General features: G+C 43.4%; 1 protein-coding gene across 2 annotated transcripts in view; it reads left to right on the top strand.

The window, feature by feature from the left end:
• The window catches only part of grm7 (glutamate metabotropic receptor 7), a 427,000-nt gene that overhangs the window by 295,498 nt on the left and 104,706 nt on the right, over positions 1 to 26,796 (top strand). For both annotated transcript variants that reach the window (XM_033626794.2, XM_033626793.2), the window contains exon 6: positions 19,520 to 19,720. In XM_033626794.2, the coding sequence (XP_033482685.1) occupies positions 19,520 to 19,720 (201 nt within the window). The remainder of the gene's footprint in view (positions 1 to 19,519; positions 19,721 to 26,796) is intronic.

Genomic DNA, 26,796 nt, shown 5'->3' on the forward strand with positions numbered 1-26,796 from the left:
CTGGAGGACCTCTGTTTGTACATAAACAAGAAGAGGAGACGCTTCTTGTTGTTTCCAAGGAGGTCTTCCGATAGCAGACAGACCCAGCTGCTGAAGATAAAGATCAAAATGCAGCAGAAGGCAGCACAAACAAGAGGAGACGAGGAGGAGGAGGAAGAAATGGAGGATGATGATTATTAAGCTCAGGCTGGGCATCATTAGCTCCCATAGCTTTCTCAATTTATGTGCGGTCTTCTCCTGGTGCTCAGCTTCACCTGTCAGTGTCGGTCACATTTAAAAAAAGGGGGTAGAGGAGGAGGCAGTTGTTGCTCAGCTCAGGCTGGGCAACAACTGCCTCCCAGACATGTCTGTGTCCCAGTCATCCAGGTCATGGTACTCATAAGTGCTATATCGTAGGCAAAGGGACACAGGCAAATCCATTTGCCTACGATATAGCACTGACTGCTTCCACAGAGGGTTTTCTCCTGGTGCTCAGGTTCGCCCGTTAATGTCAATGACATTTAAAAAAAAAAAGCTCTAGAAGGAAGAACAAACTAGAGCAGACGAGAAGAAGGAGGTAGAAGAGGAGGCAATTATTGCTCAGCTCAGGCTGGGCAACAATTGCCTCCCAGAGATGTCTGTGTCTTAGTCATCCAGGTCATGGTACTCATACGTGCTATATCGTAGGCAAAGGGACACAGGCAAATCCATTTGCCTACGATATAGCACTGACAGCTTCTGTAGATTATTATTATCTACTCACGGGTTTTCTCCTGGTACTCAGGTTTTTCCCGCCAATGTCAATCATATTAGACTATACCATCATTAGTCATAATAAAATGACATCAAATTGGAGTTCAATGTTTCTGTGTCTTTGAATGAAAACAAACAGCATAAATACAATGTTATGACATTATGGAAGGTAAAAAGTGTAAGAACTGGTATCTGTTAAAGTTATGGTTTAAACACCTCTGAAACTGATCAATGAAACTGATCAATGACAAAACGATCAATGTAATAAAAGATGTTCCAAATGGTATTTAAGGTGCTGGTTAACAACAGGAGCTGGTTCTGTAGGGAACAGGAATGTAGCTAGACCAAAAACTTACAATGAAAAGTTCATCATATCATACTTGCCAACACTGGGTTGTGAAAAATAGGGAGATTTTTTTCATTGGTGTATCGGCCCAAGGAACAAGGTTCCTTCGCCAGGTGTGCGTATAATTGTTGCCATTTCTTGCCTTGTATTTAAACCTGATGAAGGAAACTTGTTCTGAAAATGTTGTTTCTTTGATATTCAATAAATGATTCTGTTTACCATTGAGGACAATGAAAAAATGAGCAGTTTTAATTGTTGAAATGAGTAGCCTACCAGAAGGCTAAATAATAAGGCGGTTACACTGCAATGCATTTAGTATGCAGTATTTATTGCACATCAGATTAAAAAGTGTGTGCCACTGCCTGTGCCGCCATCTCACTGAAAAAGAATGAAATAGAATAAAATACAATACAATATTGTACACAATGTGCAAAAGAGTTACCTTACAAAACAACACTAAAGTGGCCAGACAGAGAGAGAGAGAGACAGAGAGAGACAGAGAGAGAGAGAGAGAGAGAGAGAGAGAGAGAGAGAGAGACAGAGAGAGAGAGAGAGAGAGAGAGAGAGAGAGAGAGAGAGAGAGAGAGAGAGACAGAGAGAGACAGAGAGAGAGAGAGACAGAGAGAGAGAGAGAGAGAGAGAGAGATGCAGGTAATGACAGTAGCTTACAACAACATTATTGAAAGTAATAATATTATAGTTATAGTTCTGGCTACTGTGGTACAATATGTTGAAAGTATGTATTAATATCTGGCAGTATACATGTGTGACAATAGTCATATGTGTATAATAACAGTAGAAGTATGACTAATGACTAATGATGGCAGCAGCAGCAGGAGGCATCTGGCAGGACCAAAAAAGAGGGGATCTGTAACGGCTGGAAAATAAAAATAAAAGAAGCAGAGGATTCAGATACTTTCATGATGACAGTAAACTTATACAAGAATGGGACTATCATGGTGCAGGGGAACCTCAAACTGTTTGAGATGGACTTCCTCCTTATAAAAGAAAGAGCCCAGCAGGAGAGATCTAGCTCCACTGACAGTTCCCAGGTCCCAGCTCCCAGCTGCCTAACTACTGAGCAGCCCCCTGAAGAGAAGGAGCCCACCAGCCCAGAGCAGGTCCAGGACCCCCAGCTGAACCGCACCATCACCGAACTGAAGGTGAAATTCACAGAGCTGGAGAGAGAACTAGTACAACTGAGAGAGCTGATCAGCCAACAGCCATGCCAGCCCACCACAGCTCAGCCTGATCCCTGCACCATCAGCACAGAGCTGGGCATGCTGAGGCAGGACAGGGACAGCTGCAGGAGAGAGCTGAGCCTGCTCAGGACTGAGATCAGAGAGCTGCATCAGGACAGAGAGCAGCGTCTAGCAGCACTGACAGCTCTGACAGAGGAGGTGAAGGAGCTCAGAGGAGAGAGAGAGGAGCACAGGAGAGAACTTACCTCTCTGTCAAAGGAGGTGGAGGAGCTCAGAGGAGAGAGAGAGGAGCACAGGAGAGAACTTACCTCTCTGTCAAAGGAGGTGGAGGAGCTCAGAGGAGAGAGAGAGGAGCACAGCAGAGCACTCACCACTCTGTCAGAACAGCTTCAGGAGGGAGGTGGAGCTACACAGGACCTGGATGAAAAACTAGACCACAACCAGGACCCTGTGAGCAGCCAGGACCCACCAATCCAAGAACCTACCTCCACCCCCAGCTCCACATCCAGCCCACAGACCAGCACCTCCCCTCATTCCACCAGACCAGCACAACAGAGAGAGAAGACAGACATTGTCCTCCTCATTGACTCCAATGGAAAATTCCTTAATGAAAAGAAACTTTTCCCCACCCACAAAGTGGCTAAAATCTGGTGTCCAAACACCCACCAAGCCATAGACCTGCTGTCAGAGGAGCGGCTTGGATCTCCGAGTCACATCATCATCCACACTGGCACCAATGATCTGCGGAGCCAGCAGGAGAGGGTGTCAGAGTCACTCAAGAGAGTGATAGAGAAAGCCTCCACCACCTTCCCCAACAGCAGAGTGGTCATATCCACTCTGCTCCCAAGGAAAGACTTCCACCCTGACACCATCCACAGGATCAACAGCAGCCTGTCCAGAGACTGTGCACGGAGACCCAATGTCCACCTAGCCCACCACCCCACCCTGGACATCAGCTGTCTCTACGACCACGTCCATCTGTTTAAAAGCACAGTCCCCATCTTCGCCCAAACACTGAAAAGCGTCGCTCTCAACAGAGACCAATCCACGGCCCGCAGAAAGAGCACATCAGCCCACAACCCCCACAGAACACCAAGACATCCTCAACCAACATCCAGACCAACACAATGGAGACAAGACCACCCTCAGCCCCACCCACATCATGTCCAAATCAGACCCCACCAAGGCAACCATGATCCCCCTCAAGCCAGACCACAGTCACTCCTGTCCCTAGGGGCCCCACCCCAACCACAGCGACAAAAGCCACACCCTGGCCCACTGAGTTATGCCCAGGTGGTCCAACCTTAACCACCCCCCCACACAATGAACTGAAGGACATTCAGCAGATGCTCAGCCTGCTTTGCTCTCATCTGATTGGACAGGTACCACAATAGACACTGTATGAATTATTATTAGAGTATTTCTTGTTCTCATACAGTTTAAAAAAAAAAAAGGACATTTACATTGTACATAAGTATTGATTATTTAATATACCAGTTATTGATTTGTTACCTTTTATAATATGTCATGTAGATACTCTTAAATTATTTTCTTTGACTTAGTAGTTTGTCTCATTTTGATCACCAAATGCAGCCTTTTGAGTTTTAAATGAAATCTAAATCTTTTGTCATCTCTTGTTTGAATGTTCAGGGTCTGAGATCTTCTGCTCTTGGCCTTAAGAGCAGGACCTCAGACTTTATTAGAGAGTTAGAAAATGCAGATGTGTTTATACTGCAAGAGACTTGGTGTAGAGGAGATGTCTCCACTGGTTGTCCCTCAGGCTACATAGAGATAATGTCCCCGTCCACCAAACTAAAGGGAGTAACACAAGGAAGGGATTCAGGGGGAATGCTGATCTGCTATAAGGCAAACCTTGTACAATACATTGAATTAATCAAAAAAGGAGAATTTTCAATTTGGCTCAAAATCAAAAAAGACCTTATCACCACAGATAAAGATGTATTCCTGTGTGCAGCATATATCCCCCCATCACAATCCCCTTATTTTAATGAAGACAGTTTCTCTATTCTCGAAGATGAGATTAGTTACTTTCAGGCCCAGGGAAGTGTACTGATCTGTGGAGACCTGAATGCCAGGACTGGTACAGAACCAGACTTTATCAGCACACAGGGAGACAAACATATACCTGGTCAAGTCAGCATCCCCCTCCCTTCACACCCCCGCAGAAACAACTTTGACAAAACTGTCAATAAAAGTGGGCAGCAACTGTTGCAGCTCTGCCGAACATTGGGTCTGTACATGGTTAACGGTCGGCTTCAAGGGGACTCATTCGGTCTTTACACTCATAGCTCTCCTCTTGGCAACAGCACAGTAGACTATGGCATCACTGACCTAGACCCCTTCTACCTGAGAGCATTTACAGTCAGCCCCTTAACCCCCTTATCAGACCATAGTAAAATCACACTCTACATTAAAACGACAGCAAACGACCCTCACACAGTAGAACCCTGCAATCTGACCTACAGAAAACAACCTTATAAATGGACAAACAAAAGCAAAGACGAATATCAGACAGCAATCAAAAATCCAATCTTTCAATCCCATTTAGACTGTTTTCTTTCCACCTCGTATCCCCTCAATCAGGACGGCCTCAGACAGGCTGTACAGGACATGTACAACATATTTGACCATGTGGCAGACTTATCCAGTCTGAAAAAGCGCCAGCACCACAGACCAAAAGACCCGACCAATGACGAGTGGTTTGACACAGAATGCAGACAACTGAGAAAAACTCTCAGAAATGTGTCAAATCAAAAACACAGACAACCTGACAACCCTGAGCTCCGCCTCCAGTACTGGGAAACACTGAGAGTATACAGAAAAACACTCAGAACTAAAAAAGAACAGCATGTGAGGCATCAGTTACAAATAATTGAAGAGTCCATTGACTCCAATGACTTCTGGAAGAAATGGCACTCTTTCAGCAAACCACAAAAAGAAGAATTGGCTATTCAAAATGGTGACATCTGGAAAAATCACTTTGAAAGTCTGTATACTGCTGTTCCCCTGAATTTGGCCCAAAACAATCTTCTCAACAAATTACAAATTTTAGAATCAGTCATTAAAGACAACCAGAACCCTCTAGACTACCAAATTACTGAAGCAGAGCTGCTGGCTAAAATCCAGGCACTGCAGCCAAAGAAAGCCAGCGGTCCTGATGGCATTTTAAATGAAATGCTAAAATTTGATGACCATAAATTTAACATTGCCATATTAAAATTATTTAACCTTATTCTGGGTGTCAGACATTTCCCTGACCTCTGGAGTGAAGGAATCATCACACCAATCTTTAAAAGTGGAAACAAATTCGACCCAAACAATTACCGAGGCATCTGTGTCAGCAGCAACCTGGGGAAGTTGTTCTGCAGCATCCTAAACAGCCGACTGCAAGACTTCCTCAGAGAACATGATGTCCTGAGCAAGAGCCAGATAGGATTCACACCCAAACATAGAACAACAGACCATATCTACACCCTTCACACCCTCATTAATAAAGTAGTCCACCAAAACAAGAGGAAAATCTTCTCTTGTTTTGTGGACTTCAAAAAAGCATTCGACTCAATTTGGCATGATGGACTGTTCTTAAAATTAATTGAGAAGGGTGTAGGGGGGAAGGTCTATGACATCATCAAAACCATGTACAGTCATATGAAATGTGCTGTTAAAATTAACAACATGGAAACAGATTTCTTCCCCCAGAGTAGAGAAGTAAAACAGGGCTGCAGTCTCAGCCCCACCCTCTTCAACATTTATATCGATGAATTGGCCAAATCACTAGAACTATCTGACATCCCTGGTCTCACTCTGTCTGACACACAGGTTAAATGCCTACTTTTTGCAGATGATCTCATATTGCTGGCTCCATCAAATGAAGCACTACAACAGCAACTGGATCACCTGCAAACCTTCTGTCAGACCTGGGCCCTGACAGTTAATCTGGACAAAACCAAAATTATGATATTCCAGAAACGACCCAGGGGTCAGGGAGACCAAACCAGGTTTTTCCTGGGCTCTCATGAGGTGGAGCACACACACGACTACACATACTTAGGACTACACATCACGTCCACGGGAAACTTTAACCTGGCTGTTGATGATCTCAGAGAGAAGGGAAGAAGGGCTTTCTATGCTATAAAGAAATCTTCAAACATTAATATACCCATTAGAATCTGGCTCAAAATGTTCAAATCTATAATTGAACCAATTATTCTGTATGGTAGTGAGGTGTGGGGTCCTCTTGCAAATCAAGATTTTGAAAAATGGGACAAACACCCCATCGAAATCCTGCATACAGAGATTTGCAAGAGCATCCTCAGAGTGCACAGGAACACCCCCAACAACGGGTGCCGAGCTGAGCTAGGCCAATTCCCCCTTTTAATTAGAATTCAAAAAAGAGCCATCAAATTTTATAAACACCTTAAAACAAGTGACCCCAACTCCTACCACTACAAAGCTCTGCAATGCCAAGAGGAGAACATGGAGAAGAGCCCCCTCAGCCAGCTGGTCCTGAGGCTCAGCTCCTCTAACAGCACAAGACCTCAGGACAGCCCTCACACAATCTGGACCCACCAAATTATAGAGAAACAAAAAGAACATTACATTAACTATTGGACATCGACCACAAAAATGCAAAGCAAACTTCAGTGTTATTTGGCTCTAAACAGACAGTACACGGTGGCAGAATATCTGAGCACCGTGACTGATGAGAAACTGAGGAAGACTTTGACCATGTACAGACTCAGTGACCACAGCTTGGCCATAGAGACGGGCAGACACAGGCAGACCTGGCTGCCCAGAGAGGACAGGTTGTGTGAGCTCTGTCCACACAGACAAGCGGAGACAGAGACACACTTCCTGTTGCACTGCAGCAAGTATGAACACATCAGAGCCGACTTCCTCTCAAAAATAAAACATAAAGTCACTGACTTTGATTCTCTGCCTGATCAAACTAAAATGCAACACATCCTTGGAGAGAACAGAGTCAGCAGCTTAGCAGCAGCAAAATATGTCAGGTTATGCCACAGCCTGAGGGACAACCATCACAACACCTGACACACCTGTCTATATTTACAGTCCTTGTAACTCACAACCTACATTTTTCTTTATTCATTTTTTTTTCTATATTATATATTGGTGTATTGTATTGTAGATTGGTGTATTTTGTATTATATATCATATATTTAATCTTTTTTTTTTATAATTTTCTGACTTACTTTTATTATTGTACTTTATTTGTAAATTTTTAATGTCTTTGGCAATATTGTTAATCTACAGTCATGCCAATAAAGGTTATTGAAATTGAAATTGAAAAAATTGACAGACAGAACACAGAGAGACCTGTTTTAGTGGAGATTTAACTCCTCGAAGAAGTTCTTCCCATTCCCAAACCGCTGGTCCAATCATCAAAATAATGTGATCATGAGAGAGATAAAGTTATACAGAAGATCTGTTTAGCAGCAGTTGAGCTGTCATATGTGCGTCTTTAAAGCCAATACAATACATGGTGTAGGAGGAGATGTGTTTTTAAGAGCATGTTTGAGGCGAAATCTTACTTTGAAAGGTCAGACAGCTCACTTCCTGTTGGATTTTGTCACTTTAGGGATTAATAATGTGTATTTGCTGTTTCAAATGAAGTTTCTGCTGCTGTAATCTGTCCTTTAAAGATTGTGAGACACACAGACAGATAGAGCCCTGTGTGTGTGTGTGTGTGTGTGTGTGTGTGTGTGTGCAGCCGTTGTCATGGCGATTAATGACTTGCCTGCACTTGAGGGGCACACACAGAGCTCATGAGAGAGCAGATCAGCAAAGGCTGTTTATAATGGGTTTGAACTCCTCGAACAAGTTCTTCGAATACCCAAACCGTTGGTCCCATCATGAAAATAAAGTGATGGTGAGAGACAGCCACTTCTCGTGAACGCACGTGTCGTGTTTTATATTTCTCGAGTCAAAAATGTGGTCAGGGGAGCGAGTTTAAAATGTGTTGCACCTCAGCTGTTTCCAGAAATTTCTCCTTTGAGTTTACATGGGAGTGAATGAGAAAAAAATCGGCGCTCCCTTCGCTTTGGAGCCACTCAGCAAAAATGTGTACGTGTGAGAGATTCAGTGTCAACATATCTGTGAGCTGGACAAATTTTCCTACGTTTTGTGGTATAAATTGTGTCTGTACAGTGAAAATTGTGGCCATGGCAGCGAGTTAAAGACAAAAGTTTTAGACGATTTTTAGAGCCCTCTCCACTCTAGCTCACAGCATTCCGTGCAATACACACCCATTGTAAAGTGAGAATTTCTCCACTTTTGCTCATGGTACTTTGAGAGGCACAGATGAAAAACGGTAAAAGATATGAAAAAGATGAAAACATGAGTGAATAGATGAGACCTGTGGCAACATTTGAGAGTTGGAATGGAGTCTGTAGCACAAAGTATGGAGACGCTGTAAATGCTAGAAAAAGCCCTAAGATTGGTGTCTTTCTCCCCCCTGCTGCCATTCATTTCCTATGGGACAGCTTTCAAGGATCGCCAGGACATTTTTCTGACATCTCACCTTATGGAGGCCATAAAATCCAAACTAAGCGAGTAATGAAAAAGTTACGAATAACTTTTGATTAGGACGAGTTGATCTGTCATCTGTGCAAGTTTGAAGCCGATTGGATAAACGGTGTATGACAAGAAGATTTTTTAGGAAAGGCAGTTTTAAGGCAAAATCTTACTTTGAAAGGGCAAATAGCTCACTTCCTGTTGGATTTAGGTCAGGGGTGTCAGCGCGTGACTTTTAGGTCTTCAGGAGACGAACACGGCAGTTTTGGTTTCATGTTTCTACGACGTTCCTACAGGCCGTAGCAGCCATTTTTGTGTGCCTAGGTGGCGCTAGAGAGCCCATTTTGGCACTTTTTCACCGGTTCTGATGTGCGTGCCAATTTTGGTGAGTTTTTGAGCATGTTTAGGGGGTCAAATTCCAGTTCAAAGAGGCGGCGGGAGAAAGAATAATAAACACACCAAAAACAGTCCTCTGCCTCCGGGCTCGGTCCCTGATAAGAAGAAGATGGATGTAATGTTTTTATTTAGCAAAATATTCAGCTTCAGACAATTTTGTTGCCGTTTTGCCTCAAAAACAACATCTGGGAATTTGTATAATGAGGACTAGCAGCAGCTTTACAGGAGCTCACAGACAACGATTATCAATGTGTCACAAATTAAATAACATGTAAGAACTGTCAGGACCTGTGGGAACCCTCTCTGGAATAGCCCCGCCCACTTTTAAATTCTATGTGGAGTGGATGGGGGGAGTTAGAGGCGGAGTTAGAGGCGGAGTTAGAATGCCATCAGTGTTCTAATCCTTTATGACAATTCGTCACACGGAACACATCAAAATTGAAATTGGTAAATAGTCCCCAAGATCGCATAAATTCAGTCACACACTGGTGTAGCGTACTGAGTCTTTTACACAGACGATAGAACACACACAGTGAGTATTCTTAGGATTAACAGAGTCTGTTGGCCATCACTGCAAAGAAAGATGGAAAGAAAACCCCACAACAGACAAAGACCAGCTGAAACCTCTTGCGGAAACCAGATGGACAAGGAACACCAAACGATGTTCAACAGTGTCAAGAAGATGGTCACAGGGTTTGAGGCCCTGAAACAACCTGCCTCAAACCAGAGCAAGCAGGTTTTGAGGCAGGAGGTTGAGAGCCAGGTACTGAGGGAGTACCAGGAGAGGGAAGCCCAGATGAGACAACAGATGAATCAGATGAGCGCTGACCTCCTGAAACTCCACAACGAGAAACAGAGTCTCCTTCTGACGCTGGCAGAGGCTCACACAGTGATAAGCAGCAAAGATGCTGCTCTCCAGCAGAGCGAGGACGTCTGGCAGGCGAAATACGAGGCTCTGAGTCAGAAGTCTGCAACAGACATTGAGGCAAATAACCAGAAATGGGAGATGCGGGAGAAGGAATTGACCATCAAGGTCTCTCTGATGGAGGAGCAACTCCACCAGAGAGACCTTGAGATCATCCATCTCACAGACAACACCAACAGCCTCATTCACAAGCTCGAAATAGCAGAAGAGCTGAACGTTAAAGATGCTGAGCTCCTCCAGAGGCAGACAGCCTGGGAGGCTAAATTCCAGACTCTGACAGACAACTTCTGCAAGCTGAAAAAAAGTCAACAGAGCATGAAGGCACAGCAGACCAAACATATAGTCAAAGTGGAGGCCAAACTCAGCCAGAGAGACGCTGAGATCCTCCGTCTCACCGAGGACAACAACTGTCTCGTCAAAAAACTTGCCAAGACAACACAAGAGGTGACCTCAAGAGATGCTGAGCTCCTCCAGAGCCAGACATCCTGGCAAGCTAAATACACCGCTCTGGAGAAGGTTGCAGAAGACCTGACTGAGAAACAGCAGAGCCTGGAAAGAGAGGTAACGCAGCTGGTCACCGACAAGACAGAACTGGAGGACCTCTGTTTGTACATAAACAAGAAGAGGAGACGCTTCTTGTTGTTTCCAAGGAGGTCTTCCGATAGCAGACAGACCCAGCTGCTGAAGATAAAGATCAAAATGCAGCAGAAGGCAGCACAAACAAGAGGAGACGAGGAGGAGGAGGAAGAAATGGAGGATGATGATTATTAAGCTCAGGCTGGGCATCATTAGCTCCCATAGCTTTCTCAATTTATGTGCGGTCTTCTCCTGGTGCTCAGCTTCACCTGTCAGTGTCGGTCACATTTAAAAAAAGGGGGTAGAGGAGGAGGCAGTTGTTGCTCAGCTCAGGCTGGGCAACAATTGCCTCCCAGACATGTCTGTGTCCCAGTCATCCAGGTCATGGTACTCATAAGTGCTATATCGTAGGCAAAGGGACACAGGCAAATCCATTTGCCTACGATATAGCACTGACTGCTTCCACAGAGGGTTTTCTCCTGGTGCTCAGGTTCGCCCGTTAATGTCAATGACATTTAAAAAAAAAAAAAGCTCTAGAAGGAAGAACAAACTAGAGCAGACGAGAAGAAGGAGGTAGAAGAGGAGGCAATTATTGCTCAGCTCAGGCTGGGCAACAATTGCCTCCCAGAGATGTCTGTGTCTTAGTCATCCAGATCATGGTACTCATACGTGCTATATCGTAGGCAAAGGGACACAGGCAAATCCATTTGCCTACGATATAGCACTGACAGCTTCTGTAGATTATTATTATCTACTCACGGGTTTTCTCCTGGTACTCAGGTTTTTCCCGCCAATGTCAATCATATTAGACTATACCATCATTAGTCATAATAAAATGACATCAAATTGGAGTTCAATGTTTCTGTGTCTTTGAATGAAAACAAACAGCATAAATACAATGTTATGACATTATGGAAGGTAAAAAGTGTAAGAACTGGTATCTGTTAAAGTTATGGTTTAAACACCTCTGAAACTGATCAATGAAACTGATCAATGACAAAACGATCAATGTAATAAAAGATGTTCCAAATGGTATTTAAGGTGCTGGTTAACAACAGGAGCTGGTTCTGTAGGGAACAGGAATGTAGCTAGACCAAAAACTTACAATGAAAAGTTCATCATATCATACTTGCCAACACTGGGTTGTGAAAAATAGGGAGATTTTTTTCATTGGTGTATCGGCCCAAGGAACAAGGTTCCTTCGCCAGGTGTGCGTATAATTGTTGCCATTTCTTGCCTTGTATTTAAACCTGATGAAGGAAACTTGTTCTGAAAATGTTGTTTCTTTGATATTCAATAAATGATTCTGTTTACCATTGAGGACAATGAAAAAATGAGCAGTTTTAATTGTTGAAATGAGTAGCCTACCAGAAGGCTAAATAATAAGGCGGTTACACTGCAATGCATTTAGTATGCAGTATTTATTGCACATCAGATTAAAAAGTGTGTGCCACTGCCTGTGCCGCCATCTCACTGAAAAAGAATGAAATACAATAGAAATACAATATTGTACACAATGTGCAAAAGAGTTGCCTTACAAAACAACACTAAAGCGGCCTTCACAGGATAAGAACAATGCGCTTTGCTCACCCCAGGTGCGGCGCAGCGGCGCGGTCAAAGTTTAAATAATTTCAACTCTGAGTGCAGCGCTCGGGCGGAAAATCCCAGCGGTGCGCAACTCCAAGGGTAGCGGTGCCGCTTTGTCAGGCGTTGCCGCCCTCTCCATACACAAACAATGGGACAGCCAGCGCAAAGCGGTTTTACAGCAGATCATGTGTAGAGGCCTTAACTGGACACTGAATTGTGTGCATCTGAGTGTGTGAATCAGAACCAGAATCAGAATCAGAAATACTTTATTGGTCCCCGAGGGGAAATTATTTGTTACAGGTGCTCCTTGCAAGAGAGGAAAGATACGTGAAAATATAAGAAATTTAAACAATAGTATTAACAAATATATAGTTAAATAAACAGGAATTATTAACAAACATAAACGTAAATAAATATATATATATACATATATATATTGTAAACTGAACAAGATTATTTACACAAACAGAATATATACAGTCAGGGTGAATGGGGTTATTGCACAGGTTAAATTAAATTATTGCAGTGTGTGAAAAAGTCTCAGGGCCACTCAGAGGGAGGAGTTGTACAGTTTGATGGCCACAGGCAGGAATGATTTCCTGTGGCGCTCAGTGGTACATGAATGTCCAAGCCTTAATCCTTGTTCCCTCTTTCTGGCAGTATCAACGCTACTTGGCGTATCACTGCCTCCAGCGAGTGACTGAGTCACGTCACCGGCTTGCCTCATACACGCAGGCAGGCCAGGGTTGCCAGATACTGTGACAAATATCCCCCACAATATTACTTGTTTCCTTCACCGTAAAATCGGGAGATTAGCAGGAGAAATTACTGACGGGAGCATCGCGGGAGATAGGGTTAAAAATCGGGAGTCTCCCGCGTGAATTGGGAGAGTTGGTAAGTATGTCATATATTCATCTGTCTGAGTCACTGTTGTTGTTAAAGTCTCTCCTAAAAACGTATCTGAGCTGTCTGTCTACTTTATTGATCTCTGATAGGTTAAAAAAAAGGATGGATGTAATTAGTTCCAAAATTTGCATGTTTTTATTTAGACAGACGGACAGACGGACAGATACTCAGTGCAGATGTTCCTGTACACTATGGGCCAGATCTGTATAAAAACGTGTGCAAACTCATTGCACGCGCAAAAAAACGTACAAACTGATGTACTAACAGTGCGTACTAAGGGTTGTGTCTTTCAAAGGTGCAAAATAGCGTGTCTGCATCCAGTTAGTATGTTTGCTGCAATGAATATGCAATATGGGACGTTTACACGCAATTGTGCGTGTGCTGGGAGGAGAAAATGTAAATATATTAATTTAGCACACGCAAAGTGATTTATCAAACCTGAAAGCAATTTTGCTCATAGAAACTGCGTCTATATTTAACACGTGCCAAAGGGAGGTGCAAACGGTTTGTATGCGTAATTGCGCACACATGGCTGCGGTTATTGTTGCAAGAAGGAGACATCGAAATGATGAAAGAACACGTAGAGAACGCATTTTTCATCCTCATGTGAAGCAAGCAACACGGGCTGGAGCAGAATGCCATGCCGGAGGAGAACTCCTCTCTGACACACACACACACACACACACACACACATTGAACACGCGATTGAATGAATGAATGAACATTGGAAGTAGTACACATTTTAGTAAAAGTCACAGGAAGAGAAGCTTGTAGGTTTTATCTAAACAGAGTTATTTGCATTATAAAAACCGTCGTGGCGGCTCTAGGACAAGTGCACTTACATTGATCACTTCCATAAAATAAAACGAGAAATTGGAGAAGATTGAAAAAATGATTAAAATTAAATTAGGGAACTGATCACAGATGCATTGTCTCTGTGTGTTTTTACATTATTGTTGCTGTTAATTTGCAGCTATACTTTTAATGAAGCTGACATGTCATGACAGTCAAGCACCTCCCCGGGATTCTGGGATTACGGCAGCCAATCAGCGTTGAGCTGCAAGCGACAGGACCCAGCGAAATACCGCTCCACATGAGATTTCTCATCTCAAGCGACAAACGAAATTTCGCTCTCTTGCTCTGTTGCTGTCACTCGGAGCCCGAGCGATTTTTCTCCCAGGCGAATATATGCTCAGTTGCCCGTTTGCATTTATTTTATATGTTAACTCGTCTCTGGTGGAAAAAAAAAAACAGGTCCGGTGTGAACACACCTTTAGCTGGTTGTGGTGTTCACTGACCGTTAGCAATGTTAGAAGGCTTTTAGCAGTGTTAGCTGACCGTTAGCAATGTTAGCAATTAAGTGTCGTCTGGGCAGGACTCCTGACTCGAACATTTTGTCAAAAAAGATAAGACTTTTTTTAGACATTTCCTGTGGTTCCTGTCTGTTCCCTTTTTGTTCCGATGTGGGCAGTGTAGTTTGTAGTCTGATCTGTCTGTAGTTTATTTAGACAGATAAATGTTTGTTCATCGGCCCCTCTGTCTTTCACCAGTACTAAATTTATTTACACAAAAAATGTGATTGTTACCGTTTATGCGTGTGTTTGAATCATTAAGTGTGTTTACCACCAGAGGGCCTAAATTATTTATCCTCACTCGACCAGCTGCTGCAAGAAAAGCACAACTTTCTCTTCCTTTGCAGGAAGCTTCTGTAGCCTATCCACCTTATTTTCAAACACGGAAGTAAATAGTGATCAACTTCCGTTTGTTTTGTGCGTGACTTCCGGTCAGCCGTTTTCCCTCATGCTTTCCCTTACCGGAGCTAACGGTGCAGGCTAATTTTTTTCAGTTTTCAATTGTTTATGTTAGTCAATCAGTTACTTAGTTAGTTAGTCTGTGTATTTTATATAGATAACTGTGCCCACGTTTTCGTTATGACGGAAATGTATTCCTTCTAAACGCAAATAAATTGCACGTCAGTCAAAAACTATGAACCAAAAAAGCACAATCTATCCCAAGTGAGACAAACTGCTTGATGTGTACCAGCAGAGAACCTGCAGAACCAAAAAACACACCGGGCTACACAGCCTCTCTACCTGAGCAGCTGAAGCTGCGGCTCACACCCTCGACACACAGACACACAGACGGTGCTTCTGCATGCCAGCCACACGTGTGCGCAACTGTGAGAAATAAATATGTGAGGTGTACGCTGCTTTTCTATCTTTTTTTTTTTCTTTTCTTTCTTTCTTTCTTTCTTTCTGTCAGCGACATACACTCCTAACACAGGACGGGTTGTTTTAATTGACTGAGTTGATCATTAAGCCATAGTGATGCGCGGATCGGCTCTGATAGCGCCTGAATCAGCATGTACGCATCAACCATCCAGCCGTTACAACATGATTGAGCTAGCAAAGCAGTTTTGTGTTGCTATGTGTGGTATTTATTCAGTTTTGGGAAATCACGATGTCTAGAAAGCATCAGTGGCTGCAGCTGACAGGGACAGCTAACGTTAACACTAGCAGCAAAGCTAACATCAGGACGTCATCTGTTAAAAGCCTCCTGTTGTCGGATACGACATGAAACTCTCCAGTTAGCTCAATCACGTTGTAACTAAGACATCCGCTGGAAAAAATATTTTTTTACGGACCGTTTATTGAGTTATTACAGACACCACTAACGGCTAACAGCTAACGGTTAGCCCAGCTAATCTACGATAACCATGTTTATTACAAAACGTGCACACAGAAATAGTAATGTTTGATCAGTCATTGTGTTTATAGACTTTACAAACATCAGATTAGTCTACACAGTGATATAGTGATGTGAAAAATGTGATATATACATATATATAGCTAAACTCAGCAGGTAAACAACAAGGCGATTCCCATTTACACAGTGGAAAGAGTGCTGGACCGGAAGTGTCGCACAAAAAAACAGAAGTTGGCTGCGTTCTGTTTTGCCTCCGTGTTTCCGTGAAAAATAAGGTGGATATGAGACCCTCAACAAGCTGTTACTTTACTTCATGTTGTAGGAATGTTGTGGAGAAACTGAACTTTTTCTCAGGTGTGACCTCCATGTTCAGTGGCTGGTGAAACAGGTCATTTACTGGTCAGTTTAACATTTAAAACCATATATAACAGTGAATGTCTGAGAGTCTCCACTGCATCAGCATGGACCACATGTCCAGCCAGCACTTAATGAAAGGCCAGTATCCTCCTTTTTCATTGGCCGACTGACACAGCAGACATCATAATCCTGTTAACAGACTCTACATGGATGCAAACTGCTGCTGTTTTGGGAGCATGTAACTTTGGACACGCTCATCTTTTCTGCTGAGACAGGCTCAGGTTTCACTCCCTCAGGCTTCACCACCAACCGGGAGAACAGCGCTCAGATATGAGAGCTTTAATGGGAACCGGCGCCAGTCGTTGTATCACCGGGCCGCTCAGCACTTCTCTGCATGCTCTGTTTCACATACAGGATTTCAAAATGTCTCACTTTTACACTTTGTGCTCACACAATCACAGAAGAAGGAAGCAGCGTCATTAATCTGGGGACAGAGAAGTCACTCTTACACTTCTGTCATTTCCATCTCTTCTGAGCAGAGGCTGAAAGTAACAAAGTACATTTGGATGAGAGCGTGCAGAAACACTGAAAGCTTCTCTGTGACGAACAGTGAATCTGGTTTGTGTGAGATATAAGTGGAGTCAGTGTGCATGACAAAGTACAGCAGTCATCAGCTGACTGATGTTATCGGCTGTAGCTAATTAACGTTAATGTTGTGATTCAGCCAACGGTTGTCTCTACAATCAGACCTGTCAGACGATGTGTGCAGCACTTAATGCCTCTGCACACTGAGTCTGGTTTTTGTTTCTTTCAGTTGTGATTTTTCAAAAACATTGTTATGCACAGAAACCTTTCACACTGACTCGATCTGTTTTATTGTTCTATTTGGTGTCAAAATTTGCAACACGTGACAAAATGAACAAACACATTTCCTCCTTCACCTCTCTCCACTGGAGTTACCCACCTGACTGACATTACTTCCTCTCTGTCCCCACATCCTCCTCCTCTTCTTCATCATGCCCTGAATCTTACTACCTGACCTGTTGAATGTGAGCTGTCTGAGTTATGAAAGGATGCTGCACACCTCGTTCCTCTGCCCTGCTCCATCAGTCGTCTCTAAAGGCTCCGACGGATCGAATCTGAAACACTTTAATGATGGATGAAAATATCAGAGTCAGTGTGCAGAGATGATTGACACAACGTGAGGTTGAATTTATTTTTTAGAAATGCGACAATTTCGGACAAAAAGAGCTGACGTAGTGTGCAAAGGCGTTTATTCAAACATGTCAGATTCAAACAGAATTCCAGCTCAGTCATACATGAATGGACAGAACATGAGGAGAAAATAAAGAAACACGTGATGGTTAACAAAACGTTGTCACGCTCTGACGCTAATTAGAGCAACATTATGTCAAAGGCTACAGAAAAGAAATTTCATGTTACATTACAGGAAAGGTTATCCACAGAGGATTATTGTAACAGTTCATGTCATTGCCATCAACAAAATTTCATGACTTTTACAAAGCTTTGAAGGATTTTATCAATTCCACAACATTCTCAGGCCTGGAAAACAATTTTTAAACAAACCAAAAAAGAAGAAACTGTCAGCATAATAAAAGAAAAACTTACTGTGTAAAAATAGTGACATGAAGAAAAGGTCAGGAGATTGTCATCGACTTCGACTCAACCTTCCCCTCTGTAACGAAGGGCTCAATTGTTGAGACAGCCGAGTGCTGCAGCTACCTGAGGACAGTGATGGACAACATGAACCCTGACCTCAACACATCTGCAAACTCAGCCTGCAGAGACGGTCGATCTCGGCCTGCTCGGACCTCCCACTCTCAGAGAGGGAGTTTGTTCTTCTCCCTTCTTGGCGGAGATTCAGGTCCCTCAGGGTAAAAACCAATAGGTTTAAATTTGTTGTGCAGTAAATGCACTTAATTTGCACTAAACCTTGACTGCAGTGCTCAGCAGCACTTTATCACAGACCGTCCCACTGCTTTGATACTTTAACCAACAGATGCATCTTTTTTATTTGGTTGTTTGCTGTAACTGTGCTGATTAATGTCCCGTGTCTTCTGGCATGTTGTCTTTTTGTTTTTCACTGTAAATCAGATTTCTCCTCGAGGGACGATAAAGATCTGAACTGAAGTGAGAAACACACCAGAATGCAAAAAACTATATTTAAAAATAATGATAACAATAATTTTGAATGCCTGTGTTTTATATTTAGTGTAACTCTTTGAGTGTTTGTTTGTTTTCAAAGCCAAAACTCTGTATGACGTCAGTCTGTCAGTCAGTCCGTTTGTTCCAGACTGAAATATCTCATCAACTGTTTAATAAATATACATTTACTCCTGTCCAGACATTTATGATCCCGTCAGGATGAACTGTGATAACTTTGGTTTGTGAACAGATACGTCTAGTTTCTGTCATCCTCAGCTGTTTGTTGATCTGAGACAAAGCTACAGTCATTCTCAGCAGGTTCCAAGTGTTCGCTCCAGAAACATGATTAAATAAAGTTCACTCACCTGTTTTGATTGTGCACCCAGTTAAACCAGTGTACAGCAGTGGTTTTCTCCACTCTGTGTGAGGACTCATTGTGTCCTGTAGTGTGAACAGTGTTCAGTAAAACAGACTAAAGTCCAGTTCGGACCAAAGACTCTCGACTAGACGAAACGGTTTTAGAACGTTGCAGAGAAAAGTGTCAGCGGCGTGAACTGGCCGGTCTGAGCTCAAGTCAAGCCGGCTGATGATGTCACCTGACACTCAGCTGGTCAAATGGCCAGCAGCATAATGTAACGTCCAGTTTAGACCAGAGATCCATGATGAGACTAGTTGAAACAAACAACTACTGTCAACAATCCATTGTTTGGTTGAGCTCAGAGTGACTCCTTCATGTGTTTGTTTTACCTCAAATTACTTTTATGTTTTTTTTTGTCAAGCTTGTGAATTTCTTTCAACTTTACACTAAATATAAAAAAATAATCTGTTTAATTTGAATAAAAACATTTTCACACACACTTTAAGATTGGTTTGAGGCCATTTTTTAGAAATAATAATGTCCCCATGAGTTCACCTGGAACGCCCACAGCAAATATTATTATTATTTTCAATGCTGACTCACTGTCAGTGTTCTTCAGTGGGAGACGTCTGTGGATCTGTGACTGTAAGCTGCACACTCCTGTAAATATTAAGTCTGACTGTCAGCTCTCTGTCTGTCTCTCTCAGGTCAGGAGCGTATCGGCGTTGATTCCAAGTACGAGCAGGAGGGTAAGGTCCAGTTTGTGATCGACGCGGTGTACGCCATGGCCCACGCCCTCCACAACATGCAGAGGGATCTGTGTCCGGAGATGTCGGGCATCTGCCCCGAGATGGACCTGGCTGGAGGGAAGAAACTGCTCAAGTACATCCGCAGCGTCAGCTTCAACGGTGAGTGGACGGATGGCTCTGTCCTTCCGCAGGCCATAAAGCGCTCCTTAACGATATATACTGTGTGCTCCAAGGCCGAGATACATGAGTGAATCATTGAGACGAGAGCGGCTTCAGATGGAAAACAATCGAAATCCACCAAAGTAGCCAACTGACGCTGATCATAAAAACACTCCTGGTGATAAAAGTGCATAAAAATTGTCTAGATTGTCTCATAAAATGTCCTCAGCATCACGGTCCTGAGGGTTTTTATCCTCCATCATAACCATGCTCTTCATCACGCCTTATATGGAATTGTTTAGAGAAGTTTATTCTCTTTCTTTTTTATGTATTTACATCAAAATACCAAAACAGCATCATGGAGACAGAAGCGCGGAGCAGAGAGGCTCCTGATCCACTCAGAGTCCAGACTGAAGGACAAACGTCTGTGTGACTAAACCACATGTTCTTGTTTGACCCAACAACTCTGAAAATCTGCTCTTGTCTCAAGACAAACAGATTAAAGCTGCTCCGTCTTGTTATAAAGTTCAGTGGAGTCCAGTCGTTTGTATTGTATAACATAGTTACCAGCAACGTTTTGACCTGACGCTGTGCAGCAGCATATCCTCGCATCCTCACTGTGACCTCATCACATGTCCACATTTGGTCATCAACATATGACGTCCAAGGTACCCTGGGTGTGTTGGTTGTTGACGTTCTGGGACGCCGTGTCAACTTCAGCCTGTTACATGCATTGTCTGTTTTCAAAATACACTTCTGTTTTCACAGGAAATGTACAGTTTGCATACAGTCTCTTTCAAAATAAAAACACTATGTCAGTACAACACCACCAACTGATGTTTTTTTCCTTCAACAACACACACACGTGGTTACGTTTAGGAAAAAAGAACAGGGTTCAGCTTTACAGTCTCACAGGAAGTGAGCACCGACCTCCCGGGTGAAAGTCGGTGGCTGCGAGTCAATAATGGGGAAGAGGAAACTGGTCAACCTCAGTGCCGCATCAGTTTCTGACAGGATACCAGGATCTGTTAGCCTGGAAATCCATCCTGGCCCTCACCGATACACTAACTGAGGCATTTCAAATGCTGCCACACGCAATTGGATAGTACGATGGCTGTGGCTGGGATCCGGATCCAGTTCTTTTTTGGAACTGGTCCAAAGTTCCGGTTCCATCACATTTGGAGTAATGGTTCCTGCAAACGGTTCCTAGATTGTTAAAAAAAAAACTGTTTTTGTTTTTTGTTTTTTTTGTTATTTTTACTGATGCCTCCAAACATGATTTCACTGCAACAACTGGGGCAATTATTTGTGTTAATAACCCATTTACCCAAAGTGCGTAGGAGAGGGGGAGGGGGCTGAAATAAATGTGACATCTGGTTGAAACAATCTCAGTCTGCAGCCTCTGACTTCGTCTGCAGCGGCATGTTTGTTCTATACATGTAGAGAAGACATGAATAGCTTCATCCAACAGGAAATTAAACCTCAAACGCCTCCAGTGAAGCTGTGATCAGTCCTTACTGCACTGTATGCTGATACAGTCTCTGAATATGAGGCTGAATTCAACTTGATCTCATTTCTCTCCCTGATGTGTACATTTGTTGGTGAGCACAGTAACTCTGTGACACCTCAACAAGAATCACATACCACACATAACGTAGCACAGTGACGTCATTATGAGCATATAACATGATGATACAGGAGACAGAAACCTTAACTTGCTGCTGCAAAAGAACAAATGTTTTAACTGCTATAGTTTTTATTTTATATTTATTTAAACAGAATTAAACAAACAACGATCTGCACCGACCAGTGCAGGGCAATACTGGCATGATTAAAGTGAAATATGACGTTTGCACAGCACATAAGGTAAAGTGAGGTCTAGGGTTGGGATCCGGATCCGGTTCTTTTTTGGAACCGGTTCCATCACATTTGGAGTAACGGTTCCTGCAAACGGTTCCTAGATTGTAAAAAAAAAAACAACTTCACGTGCATTTCCATTAGAGTGCGGCACGGGCCGCATATTTCTGTCTGAACCCGACTGAGCCCGACATTATTTAATGACTAAAGCACTGAGTTTGTGTCACACAGTTGTCATGGTTACAGGCTGTTTAACAGGCCGGGCGTGCGCCGGGTGCTCAGCGGAGAGGGAGACCTCCGTGTTTGAGACGGGAGCGGGCGGCGGGAGGTCCGAGGCTTCCAGCGAGGGGAGAGGGAGAAACAAACAGCCAGTGTGTGTGTGTGTGTTGTGTTCAGGTGTTGTCACGTAAATAACAGTGCCCAAGCATGAAAGCATAAGTATTTTTTATTACATTGCTGTGGTTAATTTGAGGTAATAGATTGCATTTGTGTTTATTATAGACTTGTTTAAGTATAGCAAGTATAATGAATATAATGTAGGAATCGGTAAGAGGAATCAGACTGTTAAGAAGGAATCATTAAGGAATCGGAATCGTTAAAATCCTAACGAGTCCCAACCCTAACGATGGCCAATCAGAGCAAAAAACAAGGTGACGTATTCATTGCACTAAGCCCCATGTGTTTGCCGACCAGTGGGGCTAACTGATATATTATGCTTTTGCTGTATCCCATCGGCAAAACAGCAAAAACGTCCTTCCTGGAAGCGAAGGCTTCAGGGTAGTCTTCTGTTCCTCTCAAGGAGAAAGATAAGTGTAGTTGGCTTAGTGTTTCTTCCAAAGCTAAACTGAATGGACGCGGTCCTTCATCAGCGGCCATCTTGGCTGTTTACTTTTTGACTCCTGCGGTGCAGCGCTGTCCTCATCATGTTACGCCCGCCCAGAGCCCGCCTCTGTCAGATAGACTGATAGGATTGGTCCAATGGCGATTCAACGCGCTCTGCTCGTCCCCGTGCAGAGCAACTTTGAATTTGCTAGGGGCGGGGCATCTGGATTTCCAGGTTAAGGACCTGTAACTTCCTTTGATTCACTGAAACTTGTCTAAATCCTGGACAGCTCCATCTAACCAGGTGACTCTGATCTATCTGCTGATCTGACAGGGCAGAGGACACATTTTCCCCTCAAATACAACATGCTAACGTTTTTAGCACAAGCCTATGGCATTTTACATTGTATACATTAGCCTAGCAGCTAGCAGGGATTTCCTTTCTGTTTCTTATCTGTGAAATTAAAGTAAATCAAAGCTTTGTTTCCACTGAGGGAAATGGTTTCAGCCACATTTCCCCCTGACGCCGCTGGGCACCAACTGGCCACGTAACATGCCAATGTGAAAGGATGGCTTTTTTCGTCGGTGTCTGACACAGGAAGTCACTGACCAAGCGCTGGTATTTGACAACTTTGGAGTGAGTCTGGGTTGCCGTATAATACTGCTGCGAAGGTGGCTGTTGGTATCAGATTTCTGACACTAAAATCTCTCTCTCTGCAGTTTTGAATAGTTTCTGTCGTAGTGATTAATGTTAGCTGTAAACGTGGAGGCTATGATTTGATTGGGTTTTTTCGTCATCTATTTTACACTTATGTCAGTGTTAATAATGTCTTAAGGTTTCACTGGAAACCTGAAGAACCATCACTCCACTGGTGATCTGTTTCACACGCAGGTCGTGAGAATGTTTGTGGCAGCTGATAATGCAGCAATGCTCCTTGTTGTCAGGCTGGATAAGATATAAACTCAACCACTGTAGCTTACATCAATCCCACAATGCTTTGTGTTGCTCACTCCCGCTCACGTCACGATCCTGCTCTCTGTTGGCTGTTGCCTTTAGACGATGACTTAGCGGATGGGTTCAGAGATTGTTTGGTTCCTAACGCTGTGAAATGGAGAACAGAGGGCGTATTAAAGGTGCAGCGGTGCGTGGATGTGATTTACCACGAGGAGGTCAACCTGAGCGGAGCCGCACAGAGTCAACAGAGCAGCGAAGGAACTCTGACGGCGTGTTGGTGAACAGGTGCTGTAAAGAGAGATGATGGACAGCCTCGGTCTTAAAGGGGCAATCATTAGACTTTTATTGCCCCATAGCACAAAATGACTGCTCTCAGTGAAGTCGATCATTAAGGCGGCGGCTGACTGTGCCAGGTGGTAAGATTTCTGTCTCTCCAAACTTACTTTCCATTCAGTACACTGTTTTGGAACATAAACCGCCTGAGGAGCTTCATCACCTCGTGTCTCTCTTCAAATGTCCAATAATGGAAGACGGAGCTCCTTTATGAGCGAGCAGTTGGCCTTCTGAGACGTTTCACTCTCCAGCCAAAATGCAAATGAAATGCAGAGTTATTATAAGAGTGTTTTGCAGCGTGATATTATCGTCTTTACTCTGGCAGCCTCGAGCTGAAGGTGTTAGGTGTGTGTGTGTGTGTGTGTGTGTGTGTGTTTACATAGAGTTGTGTTTCCTACGTTTAGAAAGGAGCATAACGTCGCCTGGATTATATCTTTTATCGGCATAATTAGGAGGCATTATTTAATACATATTGCAGGCTGTTGCAACTAAAGCGTGTTTACACTTTTTTATGACTGTGGTAAAACACTCACAGCAGTGTGAGAGAAAGATTTTGGTCTGCAGAGATGAAAGCCTGAGACAGACCTTCACCAAAGTGCTTCTGTTGCCGATACCTCGAGGCTGTGAGACAATTATTGGGGTGATGAGTGAAACTGTCACTTATGTTTCTCGCCCCTTGGGTTATTTTGTTCTTTAACCCCCTCCTCACATCCATCCATCCATCCATCCATCCATCCATTTTCATCCACTTATACAGGGCAGGGTCACGGGAGCAGCAGGCTGAGCGACGTCTCTCTCCCCAGCAACAGTTTCCAGCTCCTCCTGGAGGACCCCGATGCGTTCCCAGACCAGATCTATAATCCCTGCAGTGTGTTCTGGGTCTGCCCCGGGGCCTCCTACCAGCTGGACGTCCCTGCAACACCTCTAATGTTCGCACCAAACGCAATGCAGATTTTCACATCAAGTTGAATGCTAGAATATTTTGTATTGCCTTGCTTCATATATGCAAATATCTTGCATCATGTGTGCATCAAATCGCTGAATCGATGAATGGACTTTCGTCAGTAAGTGCTCAGCGTCAAACGTCCCTGTAGGATCTCAGTGCTGATTGGCTATTGCGATGTGAATTGCTCGCTGAAGTTCCGATTTTTCACCTCACTTAAAAAAGTGTATGATGCAAAGTTACGCTACCTACATCATTTGCATCACGTCTATTGCATCCATCGTGCCGCCTGGCAGGAACTGGCATCTAATCAGTTCTTTACTTTGACTTTACATCTAATTAACCTGCACAAATTGTTTTATTGGCGCCCGGAGTGAACGCAACGTAACGGGAGGCAGCCGGGAGGATCCTGATCAAATGTTGAACCACCTTAACTGACCCCGAGACCCTGGTCCAGTGTTCCACAGCCAGGACAGAATAAGCGCTGCTCCTCACAGCGTGTCAAAATAACATCATTTTGATAAATTAGTATAAACATGTTTAATCCTGTTCCCTAATCCAGACGTTAATATCTTGCCAGAGCTCCTTACATTCACCCCGATACAGACATCAATGAAAATGCTGTCCTCCTCCGTCTACGTCATGACCCATCATACAGGTGAAAGTTCATGATTATTAACTTTATATCAGAGGGGAAGTCTGGGGAAAGAAAGCAGATTTAGGGCGAGGAGAAAATAAAAGACAAGTGAGATCATCTGTGTTTATTTTCTGACTCGTGTAAGAAGCAAAGGAAAAGAACAGAAACTGTGAAGTTATAGAGACACAAATCTGTTTTAACCCAAACCATATTTCCTTCAACAAACCATCACAACACAGAGAACAGTTTTAAAGACACAGACAGACGACATCATCCTGTCGATAAGTCAGAAAACACTCAGAGTGTTGTTGTGCAGGACGGATACAAAAGAAGGATTCTGTGGTTTAACTTGGACGACTTGTTAAACAGGAAACGAAGCACTGATACGTGTTGGAGGTAAATTGTGTCATGCCTTTAAACTAATTAGACGGATTTTAAATCCAGTTTTTAACAGGAAGCTGGTGTGACAAAGCCAGCTGCTGGGGAGCATAAGAACGCAGTCGAGCTTTTCTTCATAACTGTGCAGCAAAATTTTTGTGTAATCACAGACGTGCTGCAGTTTCTCAGCTTAAACAGGAAAATAATGTGAAGTCTCAGACGTCAGGAGACAAAGAGTGGCGTGAACCTGCTGGACAGACGAGAGGACGCAGTGAGGCTTTGTGTCAAGAATCATTTTTGTTTGATGGGGATGCACTTTTATTTGATGAGGACATTTCAGGTCCAAATATTCTGTCAAAAGTGTTTGTTTGTTTGTTTGTTTGTTTGTTTGTTTGTTTGGGAGGATTACTCTCTTGCAGTTGAGAAAAGTGCAGTAACTCTGATATAACTTTGATGACTCACTGACGTCCAATCATCCGATTAAGCATCATCATTTTTCAGTAGTTTCAGTTTGGTGTTTTTCTCTGATTCATACAGTGCGTGTCAGACTATTGTTCCTCCGATGGTAAGACACAACATGTCAACCTGAGGACGTCCCCTTGATGAATAATATACTTGTGTGGTGGTGTGTCTGTGTCACTCTGCAGTTACACCTTTGCAGTGGAGTTTCTGTGATTCTCAGATAAAAGTAAGCTTTAAGGAGGGACTTAAAAGAAATGACTCGGCCAACCTGATTTTCTGGAGCAGATTCTTCCAGAGCCATGACAGCAAACGCTCCGTCCCAAGTGCACAAGTCAGCTTCATTATAACTCATAAGACTCACAGACAAACACTTGTCTTTATCTGGACACGTTTTCCCCACAAATACAGCATGCTAACATTATTAGCACAAGCCTATGGCATTTTACGTTGCATAAATTAGCCTAGCGGGTAGCAGAGTTTTCAGTCTATTCATATGAAGCCAGTGTAAATCACACACAGGACTTTTAAAGCAGGTCTGCAGTCTGTTTCCAGCCATTTATCAACGCTGTAACGACATCAGTCTGACTAGCAGCACCTGTGTGCTCAGCTCGTAGGTGAGAGCTCAAACTCAAAGTACTGTTTGACACAAGGTGCAGATTAGTGCTGACTGTCAGCTGAGCCGAGTTTTT

The sequence above is a fragment of the Epinephelus lanceolatus genome, chromosome 1 (assembly GCF_041903045.1).
Source record: "Epinephelus lanceolatus isolate andai-2023 chromosome 1, ASM4190304v1, whole genome shotgun sequence".
Classification (NCBI taxonomy): Eukaryota; Metazoa; Chordata; class Actinopteri; order Perciformes; family Serranidae; genus Epinephelus; species Epinephelus lanceolatus.